The sequence below is a fragment of the Eulemur rufifrons genome, chromosome 16 (assembly GCF_041146395.1).
Source record: "Eulemur rufifrons isolate Redbay chromosome 16, OSU_ERuf_1, whole genome shotgun sequence".
Lineage (NCBI taxonomy): Eukaryota > Metazoa > Chordata > Mammalia > Primates > Lemuridae > Eulemur > Eulemur rufifrons.
The window spans coordinates 2,604,335-2,624,532 of NC_090998.1; the positions used below are offsets into that span (position 1 = coordinate 2,604,335).

Here is a 20,198-nt window from a genome sequence, read left to right on the forward strand (position 1 = left end):
GGTGTGGGGTGGGAGGACGAGCAGAGGCAGGACAGGAGACGCTGGCACCTCAGGGAGTGAGTGCCACCCATCTCTCTGCCCCCTGGCCACCCACACCTCTCACCCACTACCCTCTCCCCACCAGACTTTTGATACATTCCAGACAGAGCTTCACAAGAGACAGCATCATGAATATTTATTTTGATCATTTTAATTTAAAAAAATAAGCCCCCCAGTCTCTGAGGAATAAACTAAAATACAGTAAAAAGTGGTATCTGCATGTTAGTACACCCCCTGCTGACGAGCAGTGGTGGCTCCTTCAGGAAGGGAAAGGCCTCTGCAGAAATTCCCACATTAGCTCTAGTGCCTTCCCTTTCTCACACGTCCCTACTGCAATAAGGAGGAGACTGAGGCACAAGGTAAAGGGACTGGCCTGAGGTTAAACTGCCGGGAGAGACACACAGGAATCAGGCCCAGAAAATCCTGCTAGTTCCACGTGAAACACTGCCCAGGGGACATTTCTGTGGCTACTGCCTAGCAGGGATAAAACCACTGCATTCTTCCAGGTGACCAGTAATATCACACCCGTGGGGCCACAGGGAGAGTGGCAAGGGAGCCAGGCCGGCCCTGACTGGGGCACAGTGGCCAGGACAGAGCCCAGCCAACAGGATTCACCTGCAGCTCCAGCCCCACCCCCCACCTCCAAAACCCACCCCTCTCTACAAAGCCCAGCCCTCCTTGCGGAAAACCAGCTGCACAGCCTCATTCACGTCGTTCACAACGTGGGATGCCTCCATGAGCCCTGGACTGAAGCTGAAGTCCCGGTGCCCATGGAATGGAGACTCCTTTCCTCCCTGGGCAGGCTCTGGGTCCCTGGGACGGTACACGCCAGTGCATACCAGGATGGAGGCACAGCTCTGGGCTGTGGAGGGCTGCTGTTTCCGTGGGCCCGTGGGCCCCAGCTCCTGGGCCCCATCGCGCCTGGCCTTCTGCAGGTGCTGGTGGAACAGGTTGGCACCATAGATGTCAGACATGGGGTTATCACTGGCAGGGCAGCCACATAGAAAAGGGAAGAGGAGAAAATCCAAATTCAGTGTTGCAAGGAGCAGAGGACAATTTGGGCATAGGAGTGTGAATTAGATACAGGGAAACAAGGGGGTGAGCATGGACAGGAAGAAGGAAGGGGGAGTTGTGAAGGGATGAAGAGGATGGAGCGGAGCTCACCCCACAGCATAGAGCTTCTGGATGGGGACGGGCCAGCCCCGGCGCTCCGCCTGCTGCCTGATCAGGCCCTCCGCATACTGGTAAGTGAGGATGCTGGGCTTGCCCATCAGGCCCTCGTATCTCAGTTCCTTGCCCGTCACTTTCCGGTAAATGGTTTCCAGGCACAGCAGAAAGGTGCCGTGGCCAAACCTGCCAGAGAAGAGAGCTCAGCCGCTCCGTCTTCCTGGTCCCCAGGCTCTTCCAGAGAACACTACTGCCGTTCTCTAAGCAGCACCCATGGAGACCAGCCTTTTACCTGGGGCCCTGGTGGTGGGGATCAAAGTTAAGTTACTTCTAGTAACTGACATTTACTGAGCACTGTTCTGGCACTGGAGACAGCATACACATTTAACTCTCAGAAAAACCTCACCAGATGGATACTGTTACCCTCATTTTACAAATAAAGGAAACTGAGGCATAATGAGATTAAATAACTTGCCCAAAGTAGCAGAGTTAGGATTACAACCCAGGCAGTCTGACTCCGGAAACTACACTTAAATTCTGCTTTATAGACTTGTGGTTGACTATTGGTTGCCATTTTCCCTATGTTGGTGTCATTTTCAGCTAAATATGTTGCCACGAGGTATAAAAAGTGCATTCCCTTGCCTCCCTTGCAGCTACGTATGGCCATGTGACTACACCACAGGTCAATGAAAGCAGAAGTGCTGGGCTAAACTTTTCATAAGTATCCTTAAAATTGGGGAAGGGGTATTCTCTGCCCTGTTCTACTCTTTCCTGCCACCTGGAATGCTGATGTGATGGCTGGCATTTGCGCAGCTATCTTAGATTTGGCAATAAAGGGCTAAGGACTGCACAGCAGGATGACAGAAGATGCCAGCGTTCCTGACGAGGCAGAGCCTCCACACAAGCCCTGGACTTCCTAACCTAGACTTTTACATGAGAAAGAAAGAAGATACTTTTGTTTTGGGTTTTCATCCCTTGTTGCTAAACCAAATCTCAACTGATATTGTGCTATATGTTAGTTTATAGTTCAGTGTCATTTATTTGTATAGAGAATTCTATTTTCTATTTTTAAATCATTGAATGAAAAACTAATCTCAAATCTGGTTTATAAACTGAAATTTGCCCCTTGCTATTCAGTTCACAGCTACATAACCAACCCCCTCACCTACTGTCAGCATACCCTAACTCTGGGAATAATACTTTAGAGACCACACCAAACCTCAAGCGACAGAAATACCATTTAAAAGTGACCAGAGAGAACACCAAAACCCCTCTCTCTCTAGGGCCCCGAGTCATGTGAGCGGAGACAGCGCTGGGCCCTGCCCACCCTCTGCTGGTGGAGCACGCAGGCAGCTCACTGCCAGTCAGCGGCAGGGCAAGAGGACTTTGGCCTGGCAGATAAGGGCGGCCAAAGAGGACCCAGCAGCCGTCAGCTGGCCTTGCAATAAGGCACCTCGAGGGCTACCTAAACCTGTACTCAGCCCAAGGGCAGGACAGATGACGCCAACACAGCTGAGCAGGGAGTGTGGCTTGCTCAATACCCATGCTGTGCCCTTGAGAAAGTCCCTTATCCACTGTTCTTTCTCTGGTCTGCACAACCATCAGAATCATGCTTGCTGTCCCCTGCCCCTATGTCTTAAAGGTCAAAGGAAACAAAGAAGTGAAAGACCTAATGCTGTAGGGTGGAGGCAAGGAAGGAAGAGCAGTTGAATGGTCTACACTGATACAACTCAAAAACTGTCCATTGTTTGGGTTCAACTAGACAAGAGCATGTTCTGCAGAGATTATAGAGGGTTGCAGTCATGTGTTAAAAATCATCTCAATACATTCTCAGTAATCTGTAGTTCCAGTTGAATAACTTATATGTGAAGTGCCCCTGAAATCCTTCCTAGAAAGCCGAGTTACTATGGCAACTATAGGGCTTATCCAGGTGGGGTTCCGACCACCCAGCGTGTCAGAATGATGAATGGGAAACTGCCCGCAGGACTGCCCAGGCAGCAGCTGGAAGTGGGCCACCAGGGCCAAGGCCAGGGACTCTGCGTCCTCACCTGGGCATCTTGGCTTCAGCCATCCAAAGGAGATCCACGTTGCTGGCCAGGACAGGGAGGTGGGGATAGGGAGCTGTTGCCAGGCCAGTCCCAGGCTTCCCATTGCTGAGGAGGACATCCATGATCAGCTGCAGGCTGGTCTCCCAGCGGACCGGCTCCCCAAGGAGGAGCACCCCTTTAAAGAGAGAAGGCACAGGGGGAGGGTTGCAGGGTACACGGCCTGCCTTTGGTGGCGGGAGGGCAGAAGGCCCTCAGGCCAGCTGGCGCTCCCCACCCACAAGCTCTCCACCCACAGCGTGCTCCTCTGGGCCAGGGCATGGTTCCCTGACAAGCCTGGCGAGCCGCTCACCCATCCACCCTGGGTGAACAAGGCCCAGGGAAGAGCTTCCTAAGGGCTCCCGTTTTAACTTGAGTCCACTGGGATTTCATGGAAGAGGTTAAAAAAAGAAAGCTGCAAGTCTCAGGCCTGCTTTACCCTGCTGGCTGAGGCTCTGCCCACTGTGTCTGGCCCCACGTGAGTTCAGCCAAGGGGCACCTGTTCCACCAGTCACTTCTCTCTGAGCCCAGGGACCAGCAGAACCCAATGGCTGGGAGAGGGGGATGTGGAGTGTTAGAGACCTGAACTCAACCCTGACCCTGCCAGTTTTCCTGCATGATTGTGGGCAAGTTACTTACCTTCTCTAAGCCTCAGTTTCCTCAGTTACGTAATAGCAACGCCTACTTACAGTGCTGTTGTGAGGATACAAATGAGATACAACAGATAAGCACTTACTTAGCCCAGTGCTGGACACGTAGCAAGCACTTAACGAAAGAGAGCTGCTGATATTCGCTACTAGACTGGTGAACTGAGGGGGACCGGTGGCTCTCAGTGGGGCACCGCCCCCTAGGGAGGTATTTTAGAAATTGGAGGATATTTTAATTATCACAATGACTGACACTCAGCAGGTGAGGGTTGTGAGAGGGGGCCAGGGATGCTAGATCCTCAAGACAGCCCTACACAATCAAAAACTGTCCCACATCCTAATATGTGGATGCCCCACCTGACATTCATGCAGGTAAACAACCTGCTTAGAATTACTTGAGCCAACTCCATTTTATACATAATCACAACATATCTTGTGTATAGTTTTAATAAGCACTGATTTTTCCAAAAATACAACTGTCATATAAGTCAAGACAAGACTGTATTTTATTTTTTCGAAACTCTTGTCTCAAGCTCCGGGGCTCAAGCAATCCTCCCGCCTCAGCCTCCTGAACAGCTGGAGCTACAGGCGTGTGCCACTGTGCTCGCAACTCCCCTAATTTCACATCTGTAAATACACTTCTATCAGTTTGCATTTGTATCTGATGTATCATTCATGATGATTCTATGCTTAGTGCAATCATTTTACTTCTTGGTAGTCACTATATATTGAAATTACATTATCTTCTTACTAAAAATTTTTCCTTTTATTTCCCCCTATTACAATTAGGGCTTTATACTGAACTAATTAATTTTTAATATATGTGCACAGGGAAGTTTTATTACCTGTGAATGTCATTTCAGGATAGTAAAGGCGATATTGCAACATCCTTGTTGTACAACGGGAGAACCAGGTTTGAAAGAGCTCAGAAACACTGGACTAGAGTATCCCTAGGTTCCTTTCCACCCTAAGAGTCTCTACATTTACAGTTTTTCTAGAATAATAAGGTGAGTGACATGGAGAAATAAAAACTAACAACAAAGTCTCAGAGGTGGTAAGCAGCAGACCCAGATCAGGGCCAGGTGCCCTGGCGCCCAGGGCCACCCTTGCCGCCCCGCCGGGCTGCAGGCAGACCTCACACCGAGCCAGCCTGAGGGCCTGAGCAGGGAGGGAGAAGATCCCACCCCACGCTCGAGGACGACCGCTTTTACCTTCAATGGCTGGGAAGTCGTTCCTCGGAAGGGGCTGCCGAGAGACACATAAGAGGCCGTCAGTGCCACAGTCACCTTCCACTCGCGGCCTCCACGTTCCACACACCCCAGAGGCCATCCCCACGGTGGAGCCCAAGCCAAGGCGAAGCTGACGAGGACTGAGGAAGCAGGTTGAGAGAGGAAGGGGAAAAGACAACGGCCAGGTGGGCCACAGAACAGGCTAAGGGTGCCACACACAAAGGGCATCCAGGAGAAGGGGCAGGTGCTGTCTCTCTCCAGTGGGGACAGGACACGAGATGCAGCCCAAGCAAGAGGCTATGGAATCAGAGCCAAAGATGAAGGCACCTACAGAGGCGGTGGCACTGGGTGTGATGGGCCATTTCTCTCCCTGTCAGTACAGGCGGAGTCACCTGACCAGCCTCTGGGGTCCAGTCCCTCCCCAGGCACCGCAGCCTTGGCTCTGCCTCTACCCAGCTATGTGACCTGGGGCTGAGTCACTTCCCTGTGTGAGACTCAGTCTCTGAGCTATTCTGAGATCTGGTCCAATTCTCACATTCTGGTTCTCCACAGAATTTGCATGATGCAGGGAGAAAGCTCTCAAGGGAGAGGAAGTGCTGCATTCACTCAGAAACTCTGGAGGAGGAAGGCCTCAAGCCATGTAAATGAATAAAAGTGAATGGTCCGTTTATGACCAATTTTGTCAAATTCTGGTCGTGGTCTGAGTTAATATTCACATGAGGAACAAGTGGGCCAAGGGGCACCTTGAGGGACTGGCACACTCATACTGTGCAGGGGTCCCCAACCCGTGGTGAGTTGTATAATTATTTCATTATATGTTACAATGTAATAATAATAGAAATAAAGTACACCGTAAATGTAATGTACTTGAATCATCCTGAAACCATCTCCCTCCCTGGTCTGTGGAAAAAGTGTCTTCCATGGAAACGGTCCCTGGTGACAAAAAGGCTGGGGACTGCTGCTAGAGGATCCACGAAAGGTCCTGAACTGCTCACCAGAAGAGATAAGAAGTCAAGGCAATGGCTGGGCCAGGTGCGGTGGCTCACGCCTATAATCCCAGCACTTTGGGAGGCTGAGGAGGAAGGATGGCTTGAGGCCAGGCGTTAAGAAGTCTAGCCAGTGGCTCGAACGTGAGCGAAACCCACAAGGCACATGGGCAGACACGCAGAGTTGCTGGTGCTCCTTTTACAAGCAAAGCACTTCTCACAAGAGCGACGCTTTGCACCATGCTTCAGGGCAAAGGAACAGCAGTGACTAACTTAACAGAGGTTAGTGACCCCGCTGAGCAGCACTGGAAAAGCCAGCCAGTGAAGTACAAAATCTGAGCTGGAGGGCACGCTGGGGCTATGCAAGGGGTTCCCAGCTCATCAGGAACAACGCAGACAGGACAGCGCTGGAGCCTCCCTCTGGCCTGGGCCATTCTTGTATATCCAGGGAAAAAAATCCTTGGCTGGATGTGCCTCTCCAAGGAGGCAAGGCTGCTGCGGCGTGTACAAACTGCAGCTGAGTGGGAGCGGGTGGGAGGGCCATGGGCAGAGCCAATGCAGGGCACAGCGGGACGGACCACACGCTGAGAGCCCTGGGCGCAGCACAGGAGGTGGCATGGCCAACCCGGGCACCTTATTACCGTGGTCTTTGGCCGCCGCTCCAGATCCACCATGTCAAGTGCAGGGAAGGCCATCCGCAGCTCATCCACAGTCACCACATTCCGGAAGCCCAGTCTGGAGCAAGATCAGGGAAGCAACACTAGGCAGTTCTGGGGGCAGATGCTTTTCTGAATGTGTCAGATCATGAATGATGGGAACCAGACCCAGTCCTGATCCACCGAGGCAGGAGGGAACTGAGCAGAGCCCAGCAAGGAAGACACAACCCTACAGGGGCTGGCAGGCAGGCTGCGCCATCCATCGGCAGTCACTGGGCACACTTGGTGCCAGGCCCTATGCTAGGCACTGCCCAGGGTGCAGAGGCACAGAAGCAGCTCTGTCCCCAGGGAGCTCATGCTTGCTCAGAGCCCATCAGAACTGGTGCTCTGTGAACGGCGCTGCCACTCAGTGCTGAGTTCAGAAGAGACTCCTCAGGGGCTGGGGAGTAGGACTGGAGCTGACATCTTGAAGGAGGAACCCAATTCAGCAAGGAAGGCGAGGCCTTGGGGAGGGACAAGCCAGCTCCAGCCTTATCTCCTCTAAGACTTGCCTCTACTTTCCTGTCTTCAATTCCAAGTTGCAGTTTTAATTGGACATAGTTTCAGATTACTCTCAAAATGAAATTTCCCCAAAATGATGATTCCATCAGATTACTCCATCAGCAATAAAGCCAGCCCTGACTCTCCACTGCCCTGAGCAGTCAGTCCATACTCCCTGAGTTTACTTCCAAGGCTTCCTACCCCTGGCACCACCTCCCTGTTCTCTCTCATTCCCTACCCTCTCCCATTCCAACCTCCCATTTCCCCTGCCTGGGAAACCTTAATCACCTCCGGGGCACGGCCATGACCCTCCACGAAACCACAGGCAATGCCTGCCAGAGGGACATTCCCTTCCCCTCAACAGCTGTGACACTTAGAACCTATACTACTCTTAAGAGCCTTCAATCATATGTCACCTTAAATACTCCTTTATTGTTCGTGGGCACTATTCTTGCCTCCTAAGTGTGAACCCCGTGATTAACTCACAATCCCAGTGCCCTTATCCTGGTCTCCTGCCCCCTTTAGAGCCTGCTGCACACCCAGGAATCACTCAGCACAAAGTACAAGCCACTTGAGAACAGGGGCCAGGTCTTCTGCTTCCTGAGTGTGCACACGCCCAGCGGATGAGGTCCCTGCAACCGCCTCCTTATATAACACCAGCTGAGAAGCCGAGCACCCAAGGAAGGGGGCTAGAGCAGTGGTCCTCAAACCTGGTTACAGAACCAGCTAGAGAGGGTTTTTTTTAAATACAGATTCCTGAGTTTTACCCTAGACCTGGTGAATTAAGACTCTCCGGCACTAAGACCTGAACATCAAGACTCTCCGGCACTAAGACCCAGTAATCTGCATCTTAATCTCCTCAGAAGATTGCGATGCAGAAGCATGGGGACTGGCTTTTTGAAACCGCAAGGACTGACCACACTCGGGAGCTGTCCTCTCTGCCCTGCGGGCCCACTACACAGCCCCTGCACTGCCCATACCCCGCATCCTCACTAGGTCCCCACTCAGACAAGGGAGGAAAGGCCCTAGTCCTGCCCCTTAGCAAAAGGATACATCCTGGCATTTTCCACCAGGGGTCCCTGCCCGGACACTAGCATCCGCTTCTCATGGTACTGCGAGAAGAGCTTCATGGGACTGTGAGAGAGGATAACTTGGTCTGGATCCACCTAGAGGGACACCAAGAGACAGGGGAGAGCGGAGGAAGACATTAACAGTGAGGGATAATAATGGGAGACAGGTGGCAGGTTCTTTCACCTGGGAAGGGAAGGGAAGGGAGGAAATGCCCAGAAAAAGAGGGGGAAGCGGCACTTGTAAAACTTACCCAAGCAAGAGTGAGAAAAAGCTGTCTCATTTGGCTCTTGCCACACAAAACAAGAAAACAGAAATGCCATCAGATGTGAGCCCTGCCCCTCTCCAATCCTGTCCGGTTCAATTTACTGATGCCCTTTGGATGTCTGAATCCCCCACCTGGAGACCACAAGGCTTGTGTGCGTGTTCTTTGTTACTGCTGTAGAAATGTCTTTGACTTTTTATTTTCAGTTCTACTTAAAGATTTAGTTTTTTTTTTTTTTTTTTGAGACAGGGTCTCCCTCTGTTGCCTAGACTAGAGTGCAGTGGTGTCATCATAGCTCACTGCAACCTCCAACTCCTGGGCTTAAGCGATCCTCCTGCCTCAGCCTCCCTAGAAGCTGGTACTACAGGCCCGTGCCACCATGACCAGCTAATTTTTTTTATTTTTTGTACAGATGGGTCTTGCAGTTGCCTAGGCTGTTCTTGAATTCCTAGCCTCAAGTGGTCTTCCCACCTTGGCCTCCCAAAATGCTGGGATTACAGGCATGAGCCACCGCACCTGGCCCAAGACTTACCTTCTTAACATTATACTAACTCCAACAATGCAGCCTTTACCTGGAATGTTTTGGAACCTTTTCTGGAAACCACAGCAAGGAACCAATTTTATTCCTTTACCCTTTGTATTCGACCTCAAGCAGCAGCATCCAATCAATCAGCCATGTTATGTACTCTCTTGGTTCCAAAGGATTCTTTCCAAAAACTAAATCCACCCTTAACAAACAAGAATGTGTCAATGTCGGGAAGCAGTGTGGAATGGCAAGTGGGTGAAGAGGAACTGCTTCTGGAGGCCAGCACTCATTGAGGTGCATACATCTTATTTATGAAAAACAAGGGCAATAACTTCAGAGTCCCTCCTGGTACGCAGAATTTTAGACAAATGTGACCGTTGCTTTCCAGGGGCTGACACCCCTGTTGCCCAGAAGAAAAGAAATGGATACAAGGAATGCACACTAAAACTTCCAAATACATGGGCAGGATTTTTGTGCTAAACTTTGTGTGTGTGTGTGTGTGTGTGTGTGTGTGTATGTAAAGAAGACCCTACTGGTGACGCTCTACTCATGAGGCTAAGCTTGAACTTATTTTTCCTGCAGGGTTGAAAGATTCCCACTGCCATGACCTAGGACTTAGTGATACTGTACCCCAACCTAAGGGAAGGGGCTTGGAGCTGGGGTGGAGGTCCACTAGGAGCCAGGTCTTTGGGCTCCCACGCCTCTGGCTGCCTCCTTACCTTGCACCCCAGTAAGTCTGACAGCTCCTGGGCTTTGCCATATTGTAAGATGTTTCCAGCATTCGTGACAAAAACCACGGGCACCCGCAGCTGGCCCTGGGAGTTCACCAGCCTGCGGAATGCTTCCAGAGCGGCCGGGATCACTCTGTGGCCCCGAACCAGCACTCCATCGATATCCAACAGGAACCCAAAGGTAGGCAAGCTCTGCACAGAAGGTAAGAGAGAATTACCTCTGCATGAGTCAAGAGGCAGAAGGAGAAAAAGGGGGAAAAAAACAGCCCTTACAGAGAGAGACTCAACCTCATCCTCAGGTCACCCAGGGCCCTCAAAAACCTATGTTGGAAAGAACAAAAAAACAAAAGCAAGGGACTTCTGATAGGGCAAATCCATCTACAACAAAGAATTATTCCTTTGTCATGTTTTATAAAGTATATAACCATTTTGTTAAAATTATTTTTGCATAATTATAAAGCAATTTTTAAATTGGAAAATAGAGAAACCCCCCAAAATTTAATCCCAACCCTTTTTTATTTTTTTCATTATTTAAACACAAACATAAAAATATGGAACGCTTCATGAATTTGTGTGTCATCCTTGCACAAGGTCATGCTAATCTTCTCCATATTGAATCCTAACCCCTTAAAACAACCAATTAATATTTTTCTTTCCTCTGTTTATTCTTATATTTGTCCTATAGCTACAACTACACTTTATGTAATTTTGTATCTTGTTCATTTTGCTTGACATATCATAAACATTTTTACTGGTTATAAGAGCTTTCATAACCATTTTTCAAGATCTTGTTTTAATTAGAACAACACAAAGTTAAAAAAAAAAAAACCAGAACATCTCAGTCACTAAAGATGATGTAAAAATGTTTTAAAAGTTTCTTGTCTCCATCTTCCACCTAGTCCTATTCTATCTCTTACAGTAAAATATTTTCCAGAAACCTTTTATAGAGATACAGTACCCACATTTTTAACCCTTTAATCACACACACACAGCCCGGATCATGTTTACTTTCTTTTCCATTTGGCTTTAGTCGGGATCTCTTGGCTGTCTTTCCATATCAATATGCATAGCCCTACCTCCTACACATCATTTCTGGCTACATAATATTCTGAGTAAATAATATATTAACATTATATTTCCCCTAATTTGGATATTTAGATTTTGAACCTCTTCAAAAATACTGATTTCCCAATATTATGCATATTACGAATATTTCCTTAGGCTAGATTTTTTTTTCAAGACAGAGTCAGGCTCTGCTGTCCGGGCTAGAGTGCCGTGGTGTCAAGCCTAGCTCACAGCAACCTCAGACTCCTGGGCTCAAGTAATCCTCCTGCCTCAGTGTCCCAAGTAGCTGGGACTACAGGCGTGTACTACCACGCTCAGCTAATTTTTTGTATATATTTTAGTTGTTTGGCTAATTCCTTTCTATTTTTAGTAGAGACGGGGTCTCGCTCTTGCTCAGGCTGGTCTCGAACTCCTGAGCTCAAACCATCCACCCATCTCGGCCTCCCAGAGTGCTAGGATTACAGGCGTGAGCCACCACATCCAGCCTCCTTAAGCTAGATTCTTAAAAGTAGGAGTAATAAGTCAAAGAGTACAAATACTGTAATTATGCAACACCTACTGACAAACAGTTCTCCAAAAATGTGTGCCAACTTACATGGCCACTGGCAATGTACTTTACCCTTACAATACTGATTTTCACATGTATCAGACAGTTAATTATCAAATGTTTTGTTAATTGAAAGGTTAAGGAAATGGTATCTCATTTCAATCTGCACTTCTTGGATTCATAAATTTTAACAGTCTTTTTAAAAAATTCATTCCATTTCTTAATTTATAAACTGCCTATTAACATACAAGATGTTTCTCAATGGCCAGGAAAATCCAATCTAACCTGTTTGCTATTTTTCTTCTCTTGGTGCCAGCTAGGAGAAGCCATGCTGACCCCACATTCCTACTCTATGCAGAGGGCTCTCCCCGGAAAGTGCAAAGAGAAATACAAAGGAACTGCGCTCCAGCCCCTCATTGCTTAGCTAGCGTGACAGCAAGTAACCAGGCTAGAAAGCAAACCTACTAAAACTGTGGCATTTTCACAAATGCAAATCAATTCTAAATATTTAAGTTCTGAGCAAACAAACAGAATTAAACAGAGGCATATTCTTGAAAGAGAATTTTGAGCTAGGCAATGAAAGCGTTAAATATGTGCATTCATGTAACAAAACTCTCTTGAGAGCCCAATCAGCATGAGCCTAGACAAACAGGACAGATGAGGTCCCTGCCTACACACTTCAGAGAGAAGACAATTAAACAGCAGCCCCCAAACAGTCTACACTGAGTGATGGCTTACAAAATGAGCCTGCACCAGAGGGTCCTAATCCATTGGGGAGGGGAGGATGGGCCATCACAGGTCTCCTTGGCCAATTTAAGGAGTTTGAAATTAGGAAAATAGCATCATCAGACCTGCACTGTAGAAAAATTTTGGCGGCAGAGAGAAGAATGGATTGAGCAGACTGAAGGGAATCAAGTTGAAGGAAACTAATTGGTACCAACTGCAACCCAAGACAGAGAGGATGGTGCTTTGACTAGGGCAGTGGCAACACGAATGGAGAGCTGGGGGCTGATCACACCTAGCAGAACAGCAGGACTCCACTCAGGTGCAGGGGCAGAGGGAGGAGCCACAGGGACTCCCATGCTTTTTTTTTTTTGGCTTGGGGACCTAGGGCGACAGATGCCAGTATCAGTCACTGATCCAAGGGACACAGGTGCAGCAGCAGGTGGGAGGCTTGGGGAGGACAAAGATAAGGCCCACTGTGGACCCGGGGGGACAGGTAAGTGGACATATCAGCACTGGACAGAAGGTCCTGGAGACGAGAATCTGGAAGGGCTCTGCTCTCAGAGAACCAGGCAGAACAAAGCCACTCAAGGACAGGCCGAGAGGGAGCATCAGTCACATGAGCACGGAAATCCAGAGGGCGTGGGGCCAAGAAAGCCAAGGGATGCTTCTGGGTGAGTAAAACAGGAACTGGGGGGCCGGGCGCGGTGGCTCATGCCTGTACTCCTAGCACTCTGGAGGGCGAGGCAGCATCATTGAGCTCGGGAGTTTGAGACCAGCCTGACCAAGAGTAAGACCCTGTCTCTACAAAAAACAGAAAAGACTAGCCGGGCTTGATGGTGCATACCTGTATTCCCAGCTACTCAGGAGGCTGAGGCGGGAGGATCACTTGAGCCCAAGAGTTGGAGGTTGCAGTGAGTTATCATGACGCCACTGCACTCTACCCTGAGTCTCAAAACAAAAACAAAAACAAACAAACAAAAAAACAGGAACTGGAGTGACTGTAATGATCCCATCTCCCAGCCACTGAACAAGCAGGACCCCTGGGGGAGGTGGTCTTCCAGCTCCTTGATGCTAGCCTGTGCACAGAGCGTCCCAGCTTGGCCAATGGCAGCCATAGCACCAAGTTGGAGGTGGGCAGGGACACTGGAAAAATAGGAGGAAGAAACTTGAACCAACAAGTTGGTTATCACATCTGAACACCAGAAAACAGCCCCCAGGGAGAAACCCTCCAAGCCCCACATGCCATGCAGGAAGTCCCTAAACAGTGCCTCTATCGCTTGGCTCCAAAGACTGATGCTGTCGCACCCTAGACTGACACACTGTACTGGGCACTTAGATATATAACAAAGACATTTTTCTTAACTCTTTGTACCAGCACTTTGAGGAAGTGTAGGTCCGAAAGGCATGACCTAGCAAAATGTGCCTGGGTTAGACATGGTACTCAATATAAATACACACTAAATAATCTGACTGGATAAATAAGAAACCAACTTCACAGTAAACAACCAGTCAAGGGTCACCCAGTTCACAAGTGCTAGATTCAGGGATTCAGCCTCAAATTGAGCTGGTCACAAAGTCGGGGCTCCCTCACTTGGCAGCACCTCAGAGCAAGCAGGGTGCCGGGAGGGTCCAGGTCCTCTATCTGGAACACACAGCTTCCCTCACCTCCTGCCAGCCTCCAGCTATGAGCCCCGGTTCTTCTCTGTCCTCAGTGCCTTCATGTACCCAATGGCCCTCAAAGATCCCTGGAGCCTCTCTCTATTCCTCAACAAGTCCCTCTAGAATGGGGGTTCTAACCTGGGCCCATGGATAGATTTTGGGGTGACCATAAAGCCCCTTAAAACTCTATGTGCATTTTTCCTGGAGAAAGGAACCACAGTTTTCAGATTTCATCTTACTCTTCTCAAAGAGACTCACTACCTGGGTCTTAAGGGATGAGGGGATGTGATTTGCCCTTATATCCCCCACCTGGCACAGTGCTTGGACCCTCACAGGTGCTCATCAAAGGTTGACCCAAATGCTGAATGACCCAAAGGATGAACAGGTGGGGAGAAATAAGGCAGACCTTTCCCTTTGGGCACTTCTTGACCACCCTACCCCTTCCGGAGGGAAGAGAGTTGGTGGCTCTTAGAAAAATTCAGTCCCTGGAGGTAAGGAATGGGTCATTCTAGCACTTCTTTTGTACTGTTATGGATACAAAGCATACTGTTCTCAAAGTTTAAACTTAAAATTCATTTGCTTATAATTTGGAGACAATCAGGAAAATTTTAATAAGGCCTGCATTTTAAGTGATATTAAGGAATTACCGGTAGGTATGATAATGGCATTGTGGTTATGTTCAGACTGTCCTTATTTTCTTAGAGGTACACAGAGAAGAATTTAGGGTTGAGATGACAAGAAATTAGGGATTTACTTTAAAATCTTACAGCCAACTAGGCTGGGTGTGATGGCTCACGCACTCTGGGAGGCTGAGGTGGGAGGATCACTTGAGGTCAGGAGTTCGAGACCAGCCTAAACAAGAGAGAGACCCCCGTCTCTACTAAAAATATAAAAAAATAAAATAAGTAAAATAAAATCTTACAGCTAAAAAGAGGAGGGAGATAAGCAAGTATGGCAAAATGTTAGTAACTGCTGAATCTGGGAGATGGGCATATGGGGTTCATATTATCCTGTTTTTGAATTTTTGAAAACTTTCAGTTAAAAAAATAAAAAGCTCATTTGTGTTACAGCTGCAAAAGTTAATCATGCACAGTTTTATTGGTCACATCCTAAATACAAGATATGCTTTCTTAAAAATAAGAAGCCATAGCCTCTGCTACTTAGAACAGGAAGATTTTCAGGAAAATTTAGCAATTTCCTTAAGGTTCCCTCATCTACCACTACACCTCCCTCCCCAACCCTCAGGATGTCCACAGAGAAAGAGGCACCCCAGAACATCAAAGTGAAGGTGCACAGCAGCTGTCACGAATGTCCCACGCTAATGCCAGATATTAACACAGTCTTGCACCACATAATAATGTTTTGGTCAACAATGGACCACATATACAATGGTGATCCTGTAGGATAATGATGGAACAAGAACACATGGCTGAAGCAGCAGCAAGAGAAAAGGGAACTGCAGGAGAAGGAAAAGAAGACAAACCAAGAAAATTCACAGTGAAGCATTTAGCAGAAGCTTTTGCAGACCTCAAGAAGTTCCTCAAAAAGTTTGAAACAAGAACCCCAACACTGAAAGGCTTTCCTTAATAGAGAGGAATGTTCATGGTGTACCTGCTTACAAGAAAATCTAGGACCAAAAAAAAAAAAAAAAACAACCCAGAAACAAACCATGATGGACATTATTTCTAAAAAGAGTGATGCCTCCTCAAAAGCCTTGGGCAGGTCTTTCGGGGGGTCTTCCAGAAGAAGGCATTTGTCATATGAGATGGCGGCTCCATGTGTGTTATTATTCCTGAAGACCTCCCAGTGGGACAATATGTGCAGGTGGAAGACAGTGACCCTCACCCTGTGTAGGCCTAGACTAATGTGTGTGTTTATGTCTTAGTTTTTAACAAAAAAGTTTAAAAAAAATTAATCATTATTCTTTAAAAAAGCCTATGGAATAAGGAAAATATCTTGCCTCTCTCTCTTTGCCCTGCCTTTTGCTTGCCATGCTGAGACAATGGGTCTGGTCATCATCTGTGGCGTATGTACCATGCTCTGTAAACCTGTATCTTGCTCTTGCCCTATAATCCTATCTTTCTCTCCTCAATAAATCTCATTTTCATACTTGGCTAAAACAAAAAAAATAAAATAAAATACGGAAAATATTTTGGTATTTTGTTGGGCACGGTGGCTCACCGCTGTAATCCTAGAATTTTCAGAGGCCTAGTTGGGAGGATTGCTTGAGGCCAGGAGTTCAAGACCAGCCTGAGCAAGGCCCCACCTCTACCAAAAAAAATAATAATAATAATACAAAAATTAGCCAGGCATGGTGGCACACGCCTGTAGTGCCAGCTACTCCGGAGTCTGAGGCAGGAGGATTGCTTGAGCCGAGGAGTTTGAGGTTGCAGTGAGCTATGATGATGCCACTGTACTCTAGCCCTGGATGACAGAGCATGAACCTATCTCAAAAAAAAAGAAAATACTTTTATACAGCTGTACACTGTGTTTTAAGATAGGTGTCATTCATTACAAAAGAGTCAAAAAGTCAAAACATTAAAGTTTATAAAGTAAAAGTTACAGTAACCTAATGTTAATTATTGGAGAAAAATATTTTTTATAAATTTAGTGAAGCCTAAATGTCCAGTGTTTATAAAGTCTACAGAACAGCACAGTAATGTCCCAGGCCTTCACACTCACTCACCACTCACTGACTCAGCCAGAGCAACTTCCAGGCCTGCAAGCTCCATTTACGGGAAGTGCCCTATACAGTACCCTAAACATGTACCATGTTTTATCTTTCATACCATATTTTTCTGTACCTTTTGTTTAGATATGCTTCTTAGATACACAAATGCTTACCACTGATTCCAATTCCCTGCAGTACTCAGTACAGTAACATGCTGCGCGGGTTTGTAGCCCACGAGCAGCAGGCTACACCGTACAGTTTGTGGAAGTATACTCTGTGATGTTTGCACGACAACGTGTTTCTCAGAACATATTCCCATCATAAGTGACACAACTGTAATAAGGAAACTGTGGGAGCAGAGGGTGTGTATGGGAACTCTTTGTACTTTCTGCTTAATTTTTCTGTAAACCTAAAACTTCTCTAAAAAGTAAAGTGTATTAATTTACGTGAAAGTGCCTAGAAAAAAAGATTTTTTTCCTTTCTTTTTATCCTCATTTGTAACTCTATTTTAACTTTTCTTCTGCATCACTTTTTTTTTTCCAACTAGTCCTGAATATTAGGCCAGATCCTTTAGTTCTGCAGTTCCCAAGCCTTCAGCCCCAGACCGGTAGGGGGCTGCGCCATTAGGGACCTGGCTGCAGAGCTCCACTGAGCTCACGACTCCTCACCCTTCACCCCGACTCCCGTCTATGGAAAAACTGTCTTCCATGAAACTGGTCCCAGGTGCCAAAATGGTGGGGGACCACTGCTCTAAAGTTCATTTTTGTGGCAGTGATAAAATACGTGGAATTTAAACATGAGTTTAAAATAAAGGGACCACTAAGATATTCCTTTGTGTTTTTGCTTCTTAACTAGAATTGGTTTGGTATGTTTTCCAAACAGTAACGATCGTTATAACTACCATCAACTTCACTATCTACTACAACTACTTCCACATTTGAGAGAACTTGCTGCATGCCAGTCACTATGCAAAGTACTCCACATACATCATCTTATTTATTCTGACAAAAACACTGCACGTGTGCATATACCCATTGAGATGGGGAAACTGAAGCTCAGACTTTTCTTTTTTTTTTTTTTTTGAGACAGAGTTTTGCTCTGTCGTCCTGGGTAGAGTGCTGTGGCATCATCATAGCTCACTGCAACCTCCAACTCCTGAGCTCAAGTGATCCTCCTGCCTCGGCCTCCCAGAGTGCTAGGATTATAGGCGTGAGCCACCCTGCCCGCCAGAGGTAGTATTCTTAATCTCTATACTATGCTACAACCCTTTCTTCCCTTTTCTACCTGAGAAGTCACTTGGCGGTATCTCAGGACCTGTAAAGACACTAGAACCAATAAAATAGTTATACATTGCTTGAGGCCAGGAGTTGGAGACCAGTCTGAGCAACACCGAGACCCAGTCTCTATCAAAAATAGAAAAAATTAGCTGGGCGTGGTGGTATGCGCCTGTTGTCACAGCTACTACGAAGGCTGAGGCAGGAGGATCGCTGGAGCCCAGGAGTTCGAGGTTCATTGAGCTGTGATGAGTCCACTGCACTCTAGCCTGGGCGACAGAGCGAGACTGTTGAAAGAAGGAAAAAGGAAAGCAAGGATGAAAGGAAGGGAGGGAGGGAAAGAAAGGAAGAAAGGAACGAAAGAAGGAAAGAGAGAGGAGAAAGATTAAGAAAAAAAAGAAAGAAAAGGCAACTTGACTCCAAGCTTCGGCTTCCTTACTAACACCAAGGACAGACCTTCCTCCAAAGTTCTGAGAGATTTATATATCACTAAAATGCCTTGCACAAATTAAGGACCTTACTCCAGTTCTCTTCCTCTTGCTCCACAGATCCGCCCCTACACTCAAGCAGGGCCACAGCGAATGGGACCAAAGTAAGACACCCACACCAAACCCAAATTCACTTCTGGAGTGTCCATCTACAGGCGCGAGACCTCAAATCTCTTCCATATGTAGTTGAAAATCATAACCAAAATGCTACCACTGTGAAAATCAAAAAGGAAGAGCAGTAAAAATATAAGAGGCACAAGGAAACCGCTGAGAAACTTTGGGGTTGAAAATCAACAAGGGACCAAGTAACCATCCTGATTAGCGTTTTCTGGGCTTGTTTTGGTCGCTCTCCAGCGGAGTAACTTTTCTTCCAGGCCGACGGCGCTGCAAATCGCACGCAGTCAGGGGGAGGCCGGGGACACTGGGCCTCCAGGCGAGAACGAAGTGCACTTGAGGTCAGATGCCCAGTCAAGGCCGTTTCTCGGGAGGCGGGGGGATGCCACAGCGTCCCGGCCGGCCGCCCTCCCTCTCCGCGGCTCCTGGCCCCGCTGCCAGTCCTGAGCACCGCTCTGCCAGAGCCCGGGCGTTCTCACCTGAGCGGGGCCCACAGCGTAGCCCCTCTGCGGGCAAAGGCTCCGAAACCCCGCAGCCGCGCACGCAGCCCTCCAACAGAGCCCGGGCGCCGCGCCCAGCGCCGCCACTCTGCGGAGCGCCGCCATCCGGCCGCCGGCCGCGCGCACGCGCAGACTGCGCCTGCCGGCCCGTGCTCCCACCCGCGCCGCGCAGCCAATCAGCGGCCCGGCGCGCGGCATCTCGGGAGTCGTAGTCCCTCATCTCGGCGCTGGGTGTGGACGGGCGGTACCAGAGCCGCGGCATGCGGAGCCGGGAGGACGCCTGGGGCGCTGGGCCGCGGGCCCGAGGGGATCTGTTGCAGCCAAGAGGCGCAAGGTCCTGCCGCTTCGCAGGCGGACACTTGAGGTGAGCAGGCCGCTGTGCACGGCCGGCATGGCCCAGGTGCACCACCCTACTATCTCTGCGTACCTGCTTGTTCCCGGGAACGTGTGTGTCATGTGGAAGTCCCAGCTCTCTCAACCTCGGTGACTTTGGGGGACGGGGCTATGTGGCGGGAACTTAACCTTGATTTCAAGGAGAGGTTGAGGAAGCAGACCTTTCTTTTCATGTTCAAGTCTACTGAGCCCCAGTCAATCAAGAAATGTGCGTCGGGCGCCAATGATTAATTATTGTATTCTTTCAGTAAACAGCCGCTGAACCTCTCCTTCCTGCGGGCTCTGTGCTGGAGAGACTATATACCTGAATAATCCCCCCAAACTCACACTCTGAAGGGAGGTTGAGGCAAGACTGTAATACACGGTAGAAAATAACTCCCGAGAGAGGGTCAGATAACTAATTTAGCAAACACCTATTGAACCCAGCTAGTGCTGGGCACGGTGCCAGCTCCCGGAGTAGATACAGAGATGAATGAGGAAAGAATGGGCTTTGGTAATTGAGAGTCAAGGGGATGCAGAGTACTTCCTTGGAGCCTCTGAGCAGAACTGAGTCTGGCAGTCCCTGGTCACGAAGGGGAGATTCCGCTGCAGGAAGAAGTCTCATTTCCCACCACTTGTGATGTGTAGGCTGCCCCTTCCTCTAGGAGGCGGATCCCCTGTTCCTGCCAGACACCTTGACCAAAACCTCATGAACGACCCTCACACAGAACCACCAGCTAAGTCACTCCTGAGTTCCTAACCCTCGGAAATTGAGATAATGAATGTTTATTGTTTTAAGCCATTAAATTATGGGGTAATTTGTTACACAGCAAACGATAACTAA

General features: G+C 48.3%; 1 protein-coding gene and 1 non-coding gene across 3 annotated transcripts; both read right to left on the bottom strand.

The window, feature by feature from the left end:
* Positions 1 to 183: 183 nt before the first annotated feature.
* On the bottom strand, positions 184 to 19,087 carry HDHD5 (haloacid dehalogenase like hydrolase domain containing 5). 2 transcript variants are annotated; one of them, XM_069490174.1, is made up of 8 exons: positions 18,962 to 19,087; positions 9,927 to 10,130; positions 8,402 to 8,514; positions 6,794 to 6,887; positions 5,149 to 5,182; positions 3,255 to 3,429; positions 1,204 to 1,392; positions 184 to 1,023 (listed from the first exon to the last, which is right to left on the bottom strand). In XM_069490174.1, the coding sequence occupies exons 1-8, from the start codon at positions 19,085 to 19,087 to the stop codon at positions 699 to 701; spliced, it is 1,260 nt and encodes a 419-aa protein (XP_069346275.1). In that variant the 3' UTR covers positions 184 to 698. The 2 variants fall into 2 exon arrangements, with proteins under 2 accessions (XP_069346275.1, XP_069346276.1); XM_069490175.1 differs by lacking the exon at positions 9,927 to 10,130 and having other exon boundaries at positions 18,962 to 19,016.
* LOC138397740 (U6 spliceosomal RNA) lies at positions 10,484 to 10,585 on the bottom strand. The gene has a single exon (XR_011235856.1). It is a non-coding gene; the product is annotated as a U6 spliceosomal RNA (small nuclear RNA).
* Positions 19,088 to 20,198: the final 1,111 nt, after the last annotated feature.

Bases quoted from the DNA above. Each gene is read 5' to 3' on its own strand.
- HDHD5 (XM_069490174.1), bottom strand. From the start codon at position 19,087: ATGGCGGCGCTCCGCAGAGTGGCGGCGCTGGGCGCGGCGCCCGGGCTC. The intron at 8,515-9,926 runs GTAAGGAGGCAG...GTGTCCCTCTAG, and splicing joins CAGACTTACTGGGGTGCAAG to GTGGATCCAGACCAAGTTAT. The intron at 3,430-5,148 runs GTAAAAGCGGTC...CTCTCTTTAAAG, and splicing joins CGACTTCCCAGCCATTGAAG to GGGTGCTCCTCCTTGGGGAG.